At 43.9% G+C, this 16,346-nt stretch overlaps 1 protein-coding gene across 2 annotated transcripts in view; it reads left to right on the top strand.

The window, feature by feature from the left end:
- The window catches only part of LOC122542905 (WD repeat-containing protein 62-like), a 179,101-nt gene that overhangs the window by 153,472 nt on the left and 9,283 nt on the right, over positions 1-16,346 (top strand). Inside the window, exons 28-29 of one of the 2 annotated variants that reach the window (XM_043681047.2) lie at positions 13,310-13,589; positions 14,089-15,000. In XM_043681047.2, the coding sequence (XP_043536982.2) occupies positions 13,310-13,589; positions 14,089-15,000 (1,192 nt within the window). Of the gene's footprint in view, positions 1-13,309; positions 13,590-14,085; positions 15,001-16,346 lie in introns of both variants that reach the window. The other variant, XM_043681046.2, reaches the window with a different exon arrangement.

Below are 16,346 nucleotides of genomic sequence, written 5' to 3'. Positions count from 1 at the left end.
AGAAAAGATTTATCCCGTGCAGTAATCTGTAAATATTAGAGTGGCCAAGAACTATGTAAAGTAAAAATTAACAACTTTATTTCTTAAAGTATAATGGAGAATAATTAGCCAAACTCTATTTATAATTTCTTTCTCTAACCTACCTTTTACCTTCCCTTCTACATTACTAGTCCGATAAAACTCGCAATTAAGATTTACAAAACACCACTTCTTATCTCAAAACCAGGCAGCTATAGGTTCTTGTCTACTGATCTTCCTGTGCCATCCTTTCTCCTTGTTAGGAATTTATGCGTCACAGGTTACTGATCAAAAAGGTACTTTTGAGAGAGATTTTTTTCCAAGCAGTCTGTTACATGCTAGGACTTGACAGTTCTCCTCTCAAATGTTCAATTTCCCCCCCCATCTTATACCCCAGACCATTGGATTGTGTCATTAACTTTTAAGATTGTCAATATACTCAATTCAAACTTGATTGGAAGTTGGTGTTTTTTGGGCATATATTTAAACTGATTGACGAATTCAAATTTGTTTTTGTCTCCAGGCAGCGAGCTAATTGAGTTGTTTGACCCAGTGTTACATACATTGTTGCCTTTTTGAGAACACTTGGGGCTGTGTCTGGTAGTTCTGCTGCTTTTAACTCTTAAAGGTACACCCACATCTTCATATTACAGCCTTGGTTCCAACATGGACAAAAGAGCTGAATTCCAGAGTGAAGTGGAGGTGACAGCCCTTGACATCAAGGCTGCATTTGACGGAGTATGGCATCAAGGAGTCCAAGCAGAACTGGAATCAATGGATGTCGGGGTCAAACCACTTATAAGTAGTTAGTTACCTGACACACAGGGAGATGGTCATGGTTGTTGGAAATCAGTCATGTCAGAATATCTTCAGCTGCTTCATCAATGACCTTCTCTTCTTCATAATGCCGGAAATGGGGATGTTCACTGATTACACCATGTTCAGCATCATTCATAACTCCTCAGATACTGAAGCAGTCAGTGTCCAAATGCAATAGGATCTGGACAATATCCAGACTTGGGCTGACAAGTGGCCAGTATATTTCATGCCACACAAATGCCAGACTATGACCATCATAAATAAGAGACAATCTAACCACCACCCCTTTGGCATTCATGGTATTAGTATCACTGAATCCCCCACTATCAACACCCTGGGTGTCACCATTGACTGGAAACTCAATGGGACTCAACACATAAACACAGTAACTACAAGATCAGGTCAGAGACTAGGAATACTGTGGCGAGTGAGGCTCTGAAGGGAGTATAAAGAAAGTTAGGTAGGATTTTATAAAGGGAGGTTCTCAAGAGTTGTAAGATCTGGATTAATCTCAGCGCTACGAGCTAATGATGTTAGGAATAGGAGGATAGAGCAGATGAATGCATGGCTGAGGAACCAGTAAAGGGGAGAAGGGGTCACATTTCTGGATCATTGAAATCTCTTTTGGGGTAGAAGTGACCTCTATAAGAAAAATGGATTGCAGTTGAATTGGAAGGGACTAATTATACTGACAAGGAGATTTGCTAGAGCTGCTCATGAGGATTTAAACTAGTAAGGAGGAGGTATGGACCTCTGGGAGGTAATGAGGAAGGAGAGCAATCTGAGACTGGTAGAGTTGGGAAAAGGAGCGAGTCAAACAGTCAGGGCAGGCAGGAACAAAGCAGAGAACAAGGTAGGACTGATAAACTGCATTTCTTTCAATGCAAGAGGCCTAACAGGGAAGGCAGCTGAACTCCAGGCATGGTTTGGAAGATGAGACTGGGATATCATAGCATTTAGAGACGTGACTCGGGGATGGACAGGACTGGCAGCTTAATGTTCCTGGATACAAATGCTATAGTAAAGATAGAAAGGGGAGCAAGAGAGGTGCGGGGGAGGGGTGGGGAGTGGCCTTTTTGATAAGGGATAGCATTACTGCTGTACTGAAGGAGGATATTCCTAGTAATACATCCAGGGAAGTTATTTAGGTTGAACTAGAAATAAGAGAGGAATGATCAACCTTATTGGGATTGTGTTGTAGACCTCCTAATAGTCAGTGGGAAATTGAGAAACAAATTTGTGCAGAGATCTCAGTTATCCGTGAGAATAATACGGTGATTACGGTAGGGGATTTTAACTTTCCAAACATAGACTGGGACTGCCGTAGTGTTAAGGGTTTAGATGGAGAGGAATTTGTTAAGAGTGTACAAGAAAATTTTCTGATTCAATATGTGGATGTACCGACTAGAGAGGTGACTGAGGTATTAGTGGGGGAGCATTTTGGGGCCAGTGACTATAATTCTATTAGTTTTAAAATAGTAATGGGAAAGGATAGACCAGATCTAAAAATTGAAGTTCTAAATTGGAGGAAGGCCAATTTTGATGGTATTAGGTAAGAACTTTCAAAAGCTGACTGGGAGCAGGTAAAGGTAAAGAGACGGCTGGAAAATGGGAAGCCTTCAAAAATGAGATAACAAGAGTCCAAAGACAGTATATTCCTGTTAGGATGAAAGGAAAGGCTGGTAGGTGTGGGGAATGCTGGATGGCTACAGAAATTGAGGTTTTAGTTAAGAAAAAGAAGAAAACATATGTCAGGTATAGACAACAGAGATTGAGTGAATCCTTAGAGTATAAGGGCTGTAGAAGCATACTTAACAGGGAAATCAGGAGGGCAAAAAGGGGACATGAGATAGCTTTGGCAGATAGGGTTAAGGAGAATCCAAAGGGATTTTATAAATGCATTAAAGACAAGAGGGTAGCTGGGGAGAGAATAGGGCCCCTCAAAGATCAGCAAAGAAGCAGAAGATGGGGGAGATACTAAACAAGTATTTTGCATCAGTGTTTACTGTGGAGAAGGACATGGAAGATACAGAATGTGTGGAAATAGATGGTGACATCTTGAAAAATGTCCATATTATGGAGGAGGAGGTGTTGGATGTTTTGAGACATACAAAAGTGAATAAATCCCGAGGACCTGATCGGGTGTACCCTAGAACTCTATGGGAAGCTAGGGAAATGATTCCTGGCCCTGTTATTGAGATATTTATATCATTGATAGCTGCAGAAAGGTGCCAGATGACTGGAGGTTGGCTAACGTGGCGCCACTGTTCATGAAAATGAACCTTCCAGCTCAGCGAGCAAACCTACATCCAGAACTTCAATTTCCCCTCCCACTCTGCCGAGGACATGCAGGTCCTTGGGCCTCCTCCATCGTCACTCCCTTACCATCTGTGGCCTGGAGGAAGAATGCCTCGTCTTACGTCTCAGGACCCTCCAACCCATGGCATCAATGTGGATTTCACCAGTTTCCTCATTTCCCCTCCCCCCGACCTTACCCCAGTTCCAACTATCCTCATGACCTGTCCCAACTGTCCATCTTCCTTCCCACCGATCTGCTCCACCCTCCCCTCCGGCCTATCACCTTCTTCCCCACCTCCATCCACCTATTGCACTCTCTGCTACCGCCCCAGCTCTCTCCCATGTATCTCTCCACCCCTGAGGCTCACAGCCTCATTCCTGATGAAGGGCTTTTGCCCGAAACGTTGATTTTCCTCCTCCTTGGATGCTGCCTGACCTGCTGTGCTTTTCCAGCTCCACATTCTTGACTCTGGTCAGGGATAGTCAACATGGCTTTGTGCATGGGAAATCAAAAGTCTCACCAACTTGATTGAGTTTTTGGAAGAAGTAACAAAGAGGATTGACGAGGGCAGAGCAGTGGACACGATCTGTCTGGACTTCAGTAAAGCATTCAACAAGGTTCCTCATGGTAGACTGGTTAGCAAGGTTAGATCTCTTGGAGTACAGGAAGAACTAGCCATTTGGATACAGACTTGCCTCGAAGGTAGAAGACAGAGGGTGGTAGTGGAGGGTTGCTTTTCAAACTGGAGGCCTGTGACCAGTGGTGTGCCACAAAGATCAGTGCTGAGTCCACAGCTTTTTGTCATTTATATAAATTATTTGGATATGAAGATAGTAGATATAGTTAATACGTTTGCAGATGACCCCAAAATTGGAGGTGTAGTTGGACAGCAAAGAACGTTATCTCCGATTACAATGGGATCTTGATCAGATGGGCCAATGGGTTGAGGAGTGGCAGCTGGATTTTAATTTAGATAAATATGAAGTACTGTATTTTGGAAAAACAAATCAGGGCAGGTCTTATATACATAAGGTAAGGCCCTGGGGAATGTTGCTGAACAAAGGGACCTTGGAGTGCAGGTTCATAGTTCCTGGAAAGTGGAGTCAGAGATAGATAGGATAGTGAAGAAGGCGTTTGGTATGCTTTCCTTTATTGGTCAGACCATTGAGTATAGGAGTTCGGAGGTCATGTTGTGGCTGTACAGGGCACTTTTGTAATATTGCTTGCAATTCTGGTCTCCTTCCTATCAGAAGGATGTTGTGAAACTTGAAAGGTTCAGAAATGATTGACAAGGATGTTGCAAGGGTTGGAGGATTTGTGCTATAGGAAGAGGCTGAATAGGCTGGGGCTGTTTTCCCTGGAGCATTGGAGGCTGAGGAGTAACTTTATAGAGGTTTATAAGACCATGAGGGACATGGATAGGATAAATAGCCAAGATCTTTCCCCTGGGTGGTGGAGTCCAGGACTAGGGGTCATAAGTTTAGTCTGAAAGGGGAAAGATATAAAAGGGACCTAAGGGGCAACTTTTTCATGCAGAGGATGGTCCGTGTATGGAATGAGCTGCCAGAGGAAGTGATGGAGGCTTGGTACTATTACAACATTTAAAACTCATCTGGCCAATTCTATGAATAGGAAGAGTTTGGAGGGATATGGGCCAAGTGCTGGCAAACGGGAGTGAATTAGGTTAGGATATCTGGTCAAAATGGATAAGTTGGACCGAAGGGTCAGTTTCCGTGCTATACATCTCTGTGACTCTGAGTAACTCAACTCCTGACTCCTCAAAACCTGTCCACTGTCCACAAGAGCCATGTCAGGAGTGTGATGGAATACATCCCACTTGCCGGGATGAGTACAACTGCAACAACATTCAAGAAGTTTGACACCATCCAGAACAAAAGCAGCCTTCTTGATTGGCAATGCATCCACAAGCATGCACTCTCTCACCACAGATAGTGCACATTACTGCAACTGACTATGATCCACTGCAGAGATTCACCAAAGATTGTGCCTTCCAAACCTCCAACCCCTTCCATGTAGAAGGACAATGCAGCAGATATGTGGGAACATCACATTCAAGTTCCCCTCCAAGCCACACCCCATCCTGACTTAGAAATATATCACTGTCCCTTCACTGTCACTGGTCCAAAATCCTGGAATTCCCTCCCTAATGGTATTGTGGGGCAACCTACAGCTGGTGGACTGCAGCAGTTCAAGATGGCAGCTCACCACCACTTTCACAAGGTCACCTAGGGATAAGCAATAAATTCTGATTATCCAGCAACACCCACATCCCACAAGTAAATTCTTTTTAAAAATTGGCACGGAGGCATCTATTGGTCATAGATCGGAGCTTCAGGGAAGTAGTAACTCCAAAGATTGCAGACAGATGGGTGACAGTGAGGGGGACTGGGAGGAAGCAGCCAGTGCAGGGACCCCCTGCGGCCGCTCCCCTCAAGAACAAGTATACCATTTTGGATACTTGTGGGGAGGATGACTTACCAGGGGTAAGCAATGGGGTTCAGGCCTCTGGCACAGAGCCTGTCCCCGTTGCTCAGAAGGGAAGGGTGGAGAAGAGCAGAGCAATAGTTATTGGGGACTCGATAGTTCGGGGCACAGATAGGCGGTTTTGTGGGGGCGAGAGAGACTCACGTTTGGTATGTTGCCTCCCAGGTGCAAGGGTAAGTGACATCTATGATCGTGTTTTCCGGGTCCTGAAGGGGGAGGGGGAGCAGCCCGAAGTCGTGGTCCACATTGGCACCAACGACATAGGTAGGAAGAGGGCTGAGGATGTTAGGCAGGCTTTCAGGGAGCTAGGTTGGAAGCTCAGAGTTAGAACAAACAGAGTTGTTGTCTCTGGTTTGTTACCTGTGCCACGTGAAAGAGAGTCGAGGAAAAGGGAGAGAGAACAGTTAAATGTGTGGCTACAGGGATGTGCAGGAGGGAGGGATTCTGGTATCTGGATAACTGGGGTTCTTTCTGGGGAAGGTGGGACCTCTATAAACAGGATGGTCTACACCTGAACCTGAGGGGCACCAGTATCCTTGGGGGGAGGTTTGCTTGTGCTTTTGAGGGGGGGGTGGGGGGTTTAAACTAACTCTGTAGGGGCATGGGAACCTAGACTGTAGCTTTAGGGTGCAGGACCTGGAGTGTAGGGAGGTTAGGAACATGGCATCAATCTCAAAGGAGGGTGCCTGTAAACAGGAAAGTGGCTTGAAGTGTGTAAACTTCAATGCAAGAAGTATACGAAATAAGGTAGGTGAACTTGCAGCGTGGGTTGGTACCTGGGATTTCGATGTTGTGGCTATTACGGAGACATGGGTAGAACAGGGACAGGATTGGCTGTTGCAGGTTCCAGGGTTTAAATGTTTTAGTAGGGTCAGAGGTGGGGGTAAAAGAGGGGGAGGTGTGGTATTGCTTGTCTACAGCGGTGGAAAGGACAATGGATGAAGACTCGCCATCTGAGGTAGTTTGGGCTGAGGTTAGGAATAGGAAAGGTGAGGTCACCCTGTTAGGAGTTTTCTACAGGCCTCCTAATAGTCCTAGAGATTTAGAAGAAAGGATTGCGAGGATGATTCAGGAGAAGAGTGAAAGTAATAGGGTGGTTGTTATGGGGGACTTTAACTTTCCAGATATTGACTGGGAAAGCTATAGCTCGAGTTCGTTAGATGGGTCGGTGTTTGTCCAATGTGTGCAGGAGGGTTTCCTGACACAATATGTAGACAGGCCAACAAGAGGTGAGGCCATACTGGATTTGGTTCTGGGTAACGAACCAGGCCAGGTGTTAGAATTGGAGGTAGGTGAGCACTTTGGGGACAGTGACCACAATTCGGTGACTTTTACTCTAGCGATGGAGAGGGATAAGTGTGCACTGCAGGGCAAGAGTTATAGCTGGGGGCAGGGAAATTATGATGGGGTGAGGGATGACTTAGGATGCGTGGCTTGGAAAAGTAGGCTTCAAGGGAAGGGCGCAATTGATATGTGGAGCTTGTTCAAGGAGCAACTATTGAGTGTCCTTGATAAGTATGTACCTGTCAGGCAGGGAGGAAAGGGTCGTGTGAGGGAGCCGTGGTTTAATAAGGAATTGGAATCCCTTGTTAAAGGGAAGAGGGCGGCCTATGTAAAGATGAGGCGTGAAGGTTCAATTGGGGCGATTGAGAGTTATAAGGTAGCCAGAAAGGATCTGAAGAGAGAGCTAAGAGCAGCAAGGAGGGGACGTGAAAAGTCCTTAGTTGGTAGGATTAGGGAAAACCCAAAGGCTTTCTATAGGTATGTCAGGAATAAAAGAATGACTAGGGTAGGAATAGGTCTAGTCAAGGACAGTAGTGGGAAGTTGCGTGTGGAGGCTGAAGAGATTGGGGAGACACTGAATGAATACTTTTCGTCAGTATTCACTCAGGAACAGGACATTGTTGCCGATGTGAATACTAAGTCACAATTAATTAAAATGGACGGCTTTGAGGTATGTAGGGAAGAGGTGTTGGAAATTCTGGAAAGGGTGAAAATAGATAAGTCCACTGGGCCTGACGGCATTTATCCTAGGATTCTCTGGGAAGCAAGGGAGGAGATTGCGGAGCCATTGGCCTTGATTTTTATGTCCTCGTTGTCAACAGGAATAGTGCCAGAAGACTGGAGGATAGCAAATGTGGTTCCCTTGTTCAAGAAGGGGAGTAGGAATAACCCTAGTAACTATAGGCCGGTGAGTCTCACTTCTGTTGTGGGCAAAGTCTTAGAGAGAATTGTAAGGGATAGGATTTATGAACATCTGGATAGGAATAATGTGATCAAGGATAGTCAGCATGGTTTTGTGAAGGGCAGGTCGTGCCTCACAAACCATATTGAATTCTTTGAGAAGGTGACTAAGGAGGTGGACGAGGGTAAAGCGGTAGATGTGGTGTATATTGATTTTAGTAAGGCGTTTGTTAAGGTTCCCCATGGTAGGCGACTGCAAAAAATACGGAGGTATGGCATTGAGGGTGAGTTGGAGGTTTGGATTAGGAATTGGCTGGCTGGAAGAAGACAGAGGGTAGTAGTTGATGGTAAAGGTTCATCTTGGAGTGCAGTTACTAGCGGTGTTCTGCAAGGATCTGTTTTGGGACCATTGCTGTTTTATAAATGACCTGGGGGAGGGGCTAGAAGGTTGGGTGAGCAAGTTTGCGGATGATATGAAAGTCGGTGGAGTTGTTGACAGTGAGGAAGGATGTGTCAGGTTACAGTGGGATATAGATAAGCTGCAGAGCTCAGCAGAAAGGTGGCAAATGGAGTTCAATGTAGGTAAGTGTGAGGTGATTCACTTTGGTAAGAGTAACAAAAAGATGGGGTACTGGGCTAATGGTCGGATACTTGGTAGTGTGGATGAGCAGAGGGATCTTGGTGTCCATGTACACAGATCTCTGAAAGTTACCACCCAGGTAAATAGTGCGATGAAGAAGGCGTATGGCGTACTGGCTTTTATTGGTAGAGGAATTGAGTTCCGGAGCCCTGAGGTCATATTGCAGTTGTATAAGACTCTGGTGCGGCCGCATCTGGAGTATTGTGTGCAGTTTTGGTCGCCATACTATAGGAAGGATGTGGAGGCACTGGAACGGGTGCAGAGGAGGTTTACCAGGATGTTGCCTGGTATGGTAGGAAGATCATATGAGGAAAGGCTAAGGCACTTGGGGCTGTTTTCATTGGAGAAAAGAAGGTTTAAGGGTGACTTGATAGAGGTGTACAAGATGATTAGGGGTTTAGATAGGGTTGACCATGAGAACCTTTTTCCACGAGGGGGCATAGTTTTAAATTAAGGGGTGGTAGGTATAGGACAGATGTTAGGGGTAGATTCTTTACTCAGCGAGTCGTGAGTTCATGGAATGCCCTGCCAGTAGCAGTGGTGGACTCTCCCTCTTTATGGGCATTTAAACGGGCATTAGATAGGCATATGGAGGATAGTGGGCTAGTGTAGGTTAGGTGGGCTTGGATCGGTGCAACGTCGAGGGCCAAAGGGCCTGTACTGCGCTGTATTTATTCTATGTTTCTATATTCAAAGAGCTCGACATACTGATGTGCAGAATTTGTTGACATATGGGCGTTGTTAGTTTCATATTTAGTTGAAACTTCACTTAATTTCAAACAAAACAGAATTTATTTGCTGGATTACCAAATGAAACACTAATAAAAGAGAACAGAATATAGAATAGCCAACCTATCTGAAAACTCAGCAAATTATGCCAACATAATGATGCTGTTGCAATGATCCCCATAATCACTCCTTGACAAAAAAAGGGTAAAATCAAACATGGTCTTTCTGGAGCGATGTCAGAGAGAGGCAGGATCAGCATGGATGTGCTCCTTTGGGTCCAGCAGCTTCTCAGCTCTGCTTGCTAAAACCAAACCAAACCAGAGAGAAGCTGAGCTGGGAGAACTGGCCATTCCCTTTTCAATGTGTAAGTGATTTTCTTAAATCTGGAAAGCCTTTTTACTTGAGGCAGTACCTGTTAGCTATAACCAAATTGCCCCGAAAACCCTTCAAACCTTGACCTCCCGGAGTCTCTGTTTTTATGTACCCGCTTGGGGGAAAAAAAACAAGAACAACATAACGTTGTTAAAGGAGCAGCATCTTCACAGCATAGGGGAATGAAATTGAGCCATTTGCTGAGGATTGACCATTCAACCTCCAGTGAAAAGGAGATATGGAAAAGGTTGGAGACAAGGTCAGGATACGGAGTGATTAAAGAGGTTTGTATCTGCAAGAGACATTTGCTGCTGCTGTTTGGGTCAGTTCAAACTACCTTCCCGGGGCGATTGGAACCTGAGAGTTAGGCCAAATCGAAAGAAAATAAAGTTGGTAACATGAATTTGAAAAGGTGCTAAGAATCCTAGATAAGAAGGACAAAGCTGAGCAGAAATTCTGCTTTAATATTAGAATGATGGCTAAAAGACAAAGTTAAGGGCAAGCTATCTGAACGCACACAGCAGTCACAAGGTTAATGAGCTAAAGGCACAAATAAAGATGCATGGGTATGATCCTATGTACATGGCGTAACCATGACTGCGTGGTGACAAGATTGGGAATTGAATTTTCAAAGATATCCAACGTTTAGGAAAGGCAGGCAAAAAGGAAAAACGTTCAGAGTTGCTGAAAGTAAGGGATGGGGTCATGGAGGATCTTGAAATAAAAGATCAGTGTGTCATGTGTATGGGTGGAACTAAGTAACAACAATAGGCAGCAGACATTACTTAGAGTTATTTGTAGGCCACAAAATAGTAATGATAATGCAGAGTATGGTGTTAATCAGAAGATGAAAAAGTATGAAGCAGGGGCTATGCAGTTAACTGTAGGTGATTTCCAGAGTTGGACTTGTCTAAAAGCCTCCTAAGTCAGGAAATAGAAAAGATGTGTAGGAAAGACAAAGTCACAGATCATGGGGGATTTCAAAAGGCAGGTGGTCTGGAAGAATCAGGTTGGTAGTGGGTTGCAAGCCAAGGAATTTATGGATTGTCTGCAAGGTGGCCTTTTGGAGCAGTTTGTGGTTGAGCCCATTAGGGACCAGGCAATACTGGATTTAGTGTTGTGCAATGAGGCAGACATGGTAAGGGAGCTTAAGGTGAAGGAACCCTTTGGAGGCAGTAATCATAATATGGTTGAATTTACTCTACAATTTGAGAGGGAGAACGTAGAATCAGAGGTAACTACTTCAGCTGAATAAAGGCAACTACAGAGGCATGAGGGAGGAGCTGGGTAGAATTGACTTGGAGAGGAGCTTAGCAGGAAAGACAGTGGAACAGCAATGGCAGGTTCTATGAGTAATTCAGGAAACACAGTAGAGGTTCATCTTGAGGGAAAAAGAAACATGGTTAAGGGTAAATGAGGCAGTCATGGTTGACCAGGGAAGTCAGGGATAGCATAACAGCAAAAGAGAAAGCATATAATGTGGTTAAGGGCAGTGGGAATCCAATGGGTTGGGAAGTTTACAAAGACCAACTGAGGGCAACAAAAAAAAGAGAAGATTAAATATGAGGGTAAGCTAGCCAGTAATATAAAGGAAGACTGTAAGAGTTTCTTTAGATATATAAAGGGCAAAAGAGGGACAAAAATGGATATTGGGCTGCTGGAAAATGACGCTAGAGAGATAATAGTGGGGACCAGCGAAATAGCTGAGGAACTGCATAATTACTTTGTGTCAGTCTTCACAGTGGAAGACACGAGTAATGTCCCAAAAATTCAAGAGTGAGGGGGCAGAGCTGAGTATGATAGCCATCACCAAGGAGACCGTGCTGGAAAATTTGAATGGCCTGCAGGTGGATATATCATCTGGACTAGATGGACTACACCCAAGAGTTCTCAGGAAGATAGCTAAAGAGATAGTGGAGGTGTTAGTGGTGATCTTCCAGGAATTGCTAGAATGAGGAAGAGTCCCAGAGGACTGGAAAATCGTTTAACATGACACCCCAGTTTAATAAGAGAGTAAGGTGAAAGATGGAAAATTACAGACTGATTAACTTAACCTTGGTCGTAGGTAAGATCCTGGAATCCATTGTGAAGGATGAGATTTCTGCGTTCTTGGAAGTGTGTGGTAAAATAGGGCAAAGTCAGCATGGTTTCATCAAGGGGAGGTCGTGCCTGACAAATCTGCTAGAATTCTTTGAGGAAGTAATAAGCAGGTAAGACCAAGGAGAGTCAATGGATGTTATCTACCTGGACTTCAAGAAGGCCTTTGACAAGGTGCTGCACAGGAGGCTATAGAGTAACATAAGGGCCCATGGTGTTAGAGGCAAAGTGCATGGATAGAAATTTGGTTGTCTTGCAGAAAGCAGAAAAGTGGGAATAAAAGGATCCTTCTCAGGATGACAGCCGGTGACAAGTGGTGTTCCACAAGGCTCAGTGTTGGGGCCACAACTTTTCACTTTGTACATTAACAATCTGGATTAAGGGACTGAGGGCATTCTGGCTAAGATGGCAGATGTTACAAAGATAAGTAGAGGGAAGGTAGCATTGAGGAGACGGTGGGGGGGGAAGCTGCAGAAGGATTTGGACAGGTTAGGAGAGTGGGCAAAGAACTTGGGAATGTGTGACATCATGCACTTCAGAAAGAAGAATGGAGGCATAGAGTATTTTCTAAATGGGGAGAAAATTCAGAAGTCTGAAGTTTAAAGAGACTTTGGGAGTTTTAGGATTCTCTTAAGGTAAACTTGAAGGTTCAGTCAGTAGCTCAGAATAAAAATGCATTGATGGCTTTTATATTGGGAGGACTTGAATGTGAAAGGCTGTACTTCTAAAGCTCTATGAAGTTCTGGTCAGACCACATTTGGTGGATTGTGCACAGTTTTGAGCCCCTTATCTGAGGAAGAATGTGGTGGCCCAGGAGCATGTTCAGAGGAGGTTCACAAGAATGGTCCCAAGAATGAAAAGCTTACCATATGAGGAATGTTTGAGGACTCTGGGTATATACTCAATGGAATTTAGAAGGATGAAGGGGTATCTAATTGAAACATACAGAATGGCCTGATCGGCGTGGATGTTGGGAAGATGTTTCCACTGGTAGGAGAGACTAGGACCTAAGAGTAAAGGAAAGACCTTTTACACTAGAGATAAGGAGAAACGTCTTCAGCCAGAGAATGGTGAATCTATGGAATTCACTGCCACAGAAGATTGTGGAGGCCAGTCACTGAGTATATTTAAGACTGAGATAGGTTCTTGAGTATCGAGGGTTACAAGGCAAAAGCAGGAGAATGGGGTTGAGAAACTTAACCGCCATGATTGAATAGCAGAACAAACTCAATGCGCTGAATAGCCTAATTTCTACTCCTATGTCTTATGGTCTTATGCATGTATCTGGATAAACGAAAAGTTCTAGTTATGCAGACAAGATTCTGAAGTGCCTTAGGATGGCTTCCTAGGGAAGTATGTTGAACCAAGTAGAGGGCACGCTGTTTTAATTCCAGTATTATATCATGATAAAAGCTAATTAACGGTCTTTTTATAAAAGAACCGATATGGATGAGTGATATGACAGAATTTTCCATTGTTTGAAAGTGAAGTAGATAATTCTGAAGCAGCTGTGAAAGTAAGCTGCACCGTGATCAGAAAAGAGCGATTGCAGCCCAAGTGAAGATATAGTTCGGGGTATTTGGAGGCAGTGTGGGAATAGAACTTGTAAATCTTTCTTTTCTTCATTTCTCTGCCTCCCCTCACAGGCAAGATGCAAGTCCTTGCAATTGCGTGTTGAAATTAACCCTTTTATAGACGGTCATGGATCGGAGTTGGAGTCATCTTTCGATGGGACAAAACACCTTAGAAATGAAGAGATGAATCAAACTGTAGAGAGAGAATATATTAGAAGTGAATGGGATATAGAATCAATGAGTTCAAGTGCTGAGAAATCTCTTGCTTTGGAGGTGAAAGATACAGCACCAAATAATGGAAGAAGCCACCTCTGTAAACGGTCAGCCTCAGTAATAGACCTGGTACAAGGAGGTAAGATTTCATCCTAAAGGTATTCTATAATTAATATCCCCTTGGTATGATCCTCCCAAGTGAAAGTCCTTTATAAAATAATTTATTCTCATTTCTCTCTTTCAGAAGGTTTATTGCAAGTACATGAACTAAATATTTGTTTACCGTGGGCGGCACGGTGGCACAGTGGTTAGTACTGCTGCCTCACAGCGCCAGAGACCCGGGTTCAATTCCCGCCTCAGGCGGGAGACTGTGTGGAGTTTGCACATTTTTCCCGTTTTTGCGTGAGTTTCCTCCGGGTGCTCCGGTTTCCTCCCACAGTCCAAAGATGTGCAGGTCAGGTGAATTGGCCATGCTAAATTGCCCGTAGTGTTAGGTAAGGGGTAGATGTAGGAGTATGGGTGGGTTGCGCTTCGGCGGGGCGGTGTGGACTTGTTGGGCCGAAGGGCCTGTTTCCACACTGTAAGTAATCTAATCTAATCTAATCTAATTTCTTTTCTTGCTCATTTTCAATTAGAAGAACGGGCATCATCTGATTCATTCATAGCAGCAGCTCAGTCCAGTCTGCAAAATGTGCATGTGAGTGAGGGAACTAAACAAAGACACTCACTGTGTAGTAAAATGGATATGCTTGCTGCAACACTCAGTAAAGAGATGTCTAAGAATAAACTTGGCAAACCTCGCTCCTACATGCACCCAACTGCCAGTTTCAAGGCTAAAATGTCACGAAGCGCATCAATGGGAGAAAACCTGCATTTGAAAGCCTTAGGACAGTCCAGAGGTACGAGTTTGCCCAATTCCAGAGCGGTGTCTACTGTAGATTTAACAGAGTCAATGAAAGGCTCCACTCCAAATGAAGATAATCCAAATGAAAACTTTAAAGAAAAGAATCCACCAAAAGAGACATTACAGATATTGTCTTATGGAAACCATCAAGCTAGAGCTAACTTGACATTGAACCTTTCCAAAATACACACTGACAGACTGCTAATGCCTCCTCCAATAGCTAATGGTTTTGCTGTAACAAAGGTCAAACAAAAGCTGCGGGCTGGTCAGGATTCTACACAGCTATCTACCTCAGCAGTCACACCCACACAGCCAGCAAGCTTGGCTAAAACTGATCAAAACGTTTGTGAAAAACACGAGGAGAATGGGAGTATCCCAAACATGAACTCCTTTACTATTCTAAAGAAAGCTACTGGTAATTTAGAGCACTGTAACAGTTCTCCAGATGGCACTGAGCACACTTTGGAAAAATTTCACTCATGCAATTCAATTCCTTTACAACCGCAGCATGACAGCATCAGTCCCAACAGAGATGCTGTAAGCAGTAATTCCATAACGATCCCAGAAGGAAATGGCTTTCAGAAGGACGTTGCTGCATCGCTCAGAGGAAGTATGGGGATTGAAGAGAAACCTATTAATGAAGCAGGTATTGTAATTTTTTAATGTATATTTAACGTTTGAAGCATCTCTGACTCGCAGAAGTTTCCTTTCGTGTTTCTTGAAACCAATAAATAGAATAAATCTTAATAAAAATTTCAAGAAAGAAGTTTTGTTTCATTCTTGGCTAGCTTCATTTTTGTTGGTTGCTTTTGAATCTGGTTTGTCATCTCCCGACCTTTCTATTTAATAGCCTTTTTACTGCAATGTCATTCTACCATTTAAATTATCTGAACTGCAGAAGTTAGTTATCTACACAGTTCAAGGATGAATGTTTCTGCTAAGATGCTGCCAGACCAGTGTCTGCCCTGCAATCCAAAAATGCACTTGTGTATAACCTTAAGATACTTGAATGTTGTTGTGCAAACCTTGTTTAGTTTGCAACTGTCCTGATGCTTAAACATAATTAAAAGAAATGTTTAAACTTCACCTGAAGTTGGTTAAGTGGATAATCTGGCCAGATAAATTACCATGGACTTCAATACTTTCAACAATGAATAGCGGAATTGCCTTTAAAGTCTTTATAATTTATTCTAGTGGGAGTGGAGGGAAATGTGGCGGATGCAAAGAGTTAATTCCCATCTGTTCTGGGATTAATCTCCCAATAGCTCAATTGAACACCCGGAAAAGAGCTCAACTGAAAAAAACTCAAACTCAGCATGTATTTCCAGTGCAGGGATAGTCACTAAGCTTTTTAGTTGAGGCTGACTTCATCTTAGCCAGCATTTGATTCCAGGTGCACTTAGACACACCGTAAGATTGCCATTCTTACTTTTACTACAGGTTTAGTTAGCAGTTAGGAGGAGAAAGTGAGGTCTGCAGACGCTGGAGATCAAAGCTGAAACTTTATTGCTGGAACAGCACAGCAGGTCAGGCAGCATCTAGGGAACAGGAGATTCGACGTTTCGGGCACATGCCCTTCTTCAGGAAGAAGGGCATGTGCCCGAAACGTCGACTCTCCTGTTCCCTAGATGCTTCCTGACCTGCTGTGCTGTTCCAGCAATAAAGTTTCAGCTTAGTTAGCAGTTAGGAAGGTAAGTGTAATGTTGGAATTCAACTCAAGAGGTCTAGAATACAAGAGCAGAGATATACAGCCACTGCAGTACAAGGCTCTGGTCAGACCACATTTGGAATATTGTGACCAGCTTTGGGCCTATTGTAGGAGCTGCAGAAGAGGTTTTCAAGAATGATCCATGGGATGAAAGGCTTGTCATTTGAGAAGCAGTTGAGGACATTGGGTCTGTACTTGATGGACTTTAGAATCCCCCACCACCCCAATCATTCTGAGTGAACCCTACCGAATACTGACGAGCCTGGATAGAGTGGATGTGAACA

The sequence above is a fragment of the Chiloscyllium plagiosum genome, unplaced genomic scaffold (genome assembly GCF_037043375.1).
Source record: "Chiloscyllium plagiosum isolate Xiang-an unplaced genomic scaffold, Cpla_swu_hap1 HiC_scaffold_47, whole genome shotgun sequence".
NCBI classification, from domain to species: domain Eukaryota; kingdom Metazoa; phylum Chordata; class Chondrichthyes; order Orectolobiformes; family Hemiscylliidae; genus Chiloscyllium; species Chiloscyllium plagiosum.
This window is presented reverse-complemented; position numbering and strand designations above follow the sequence as displayed.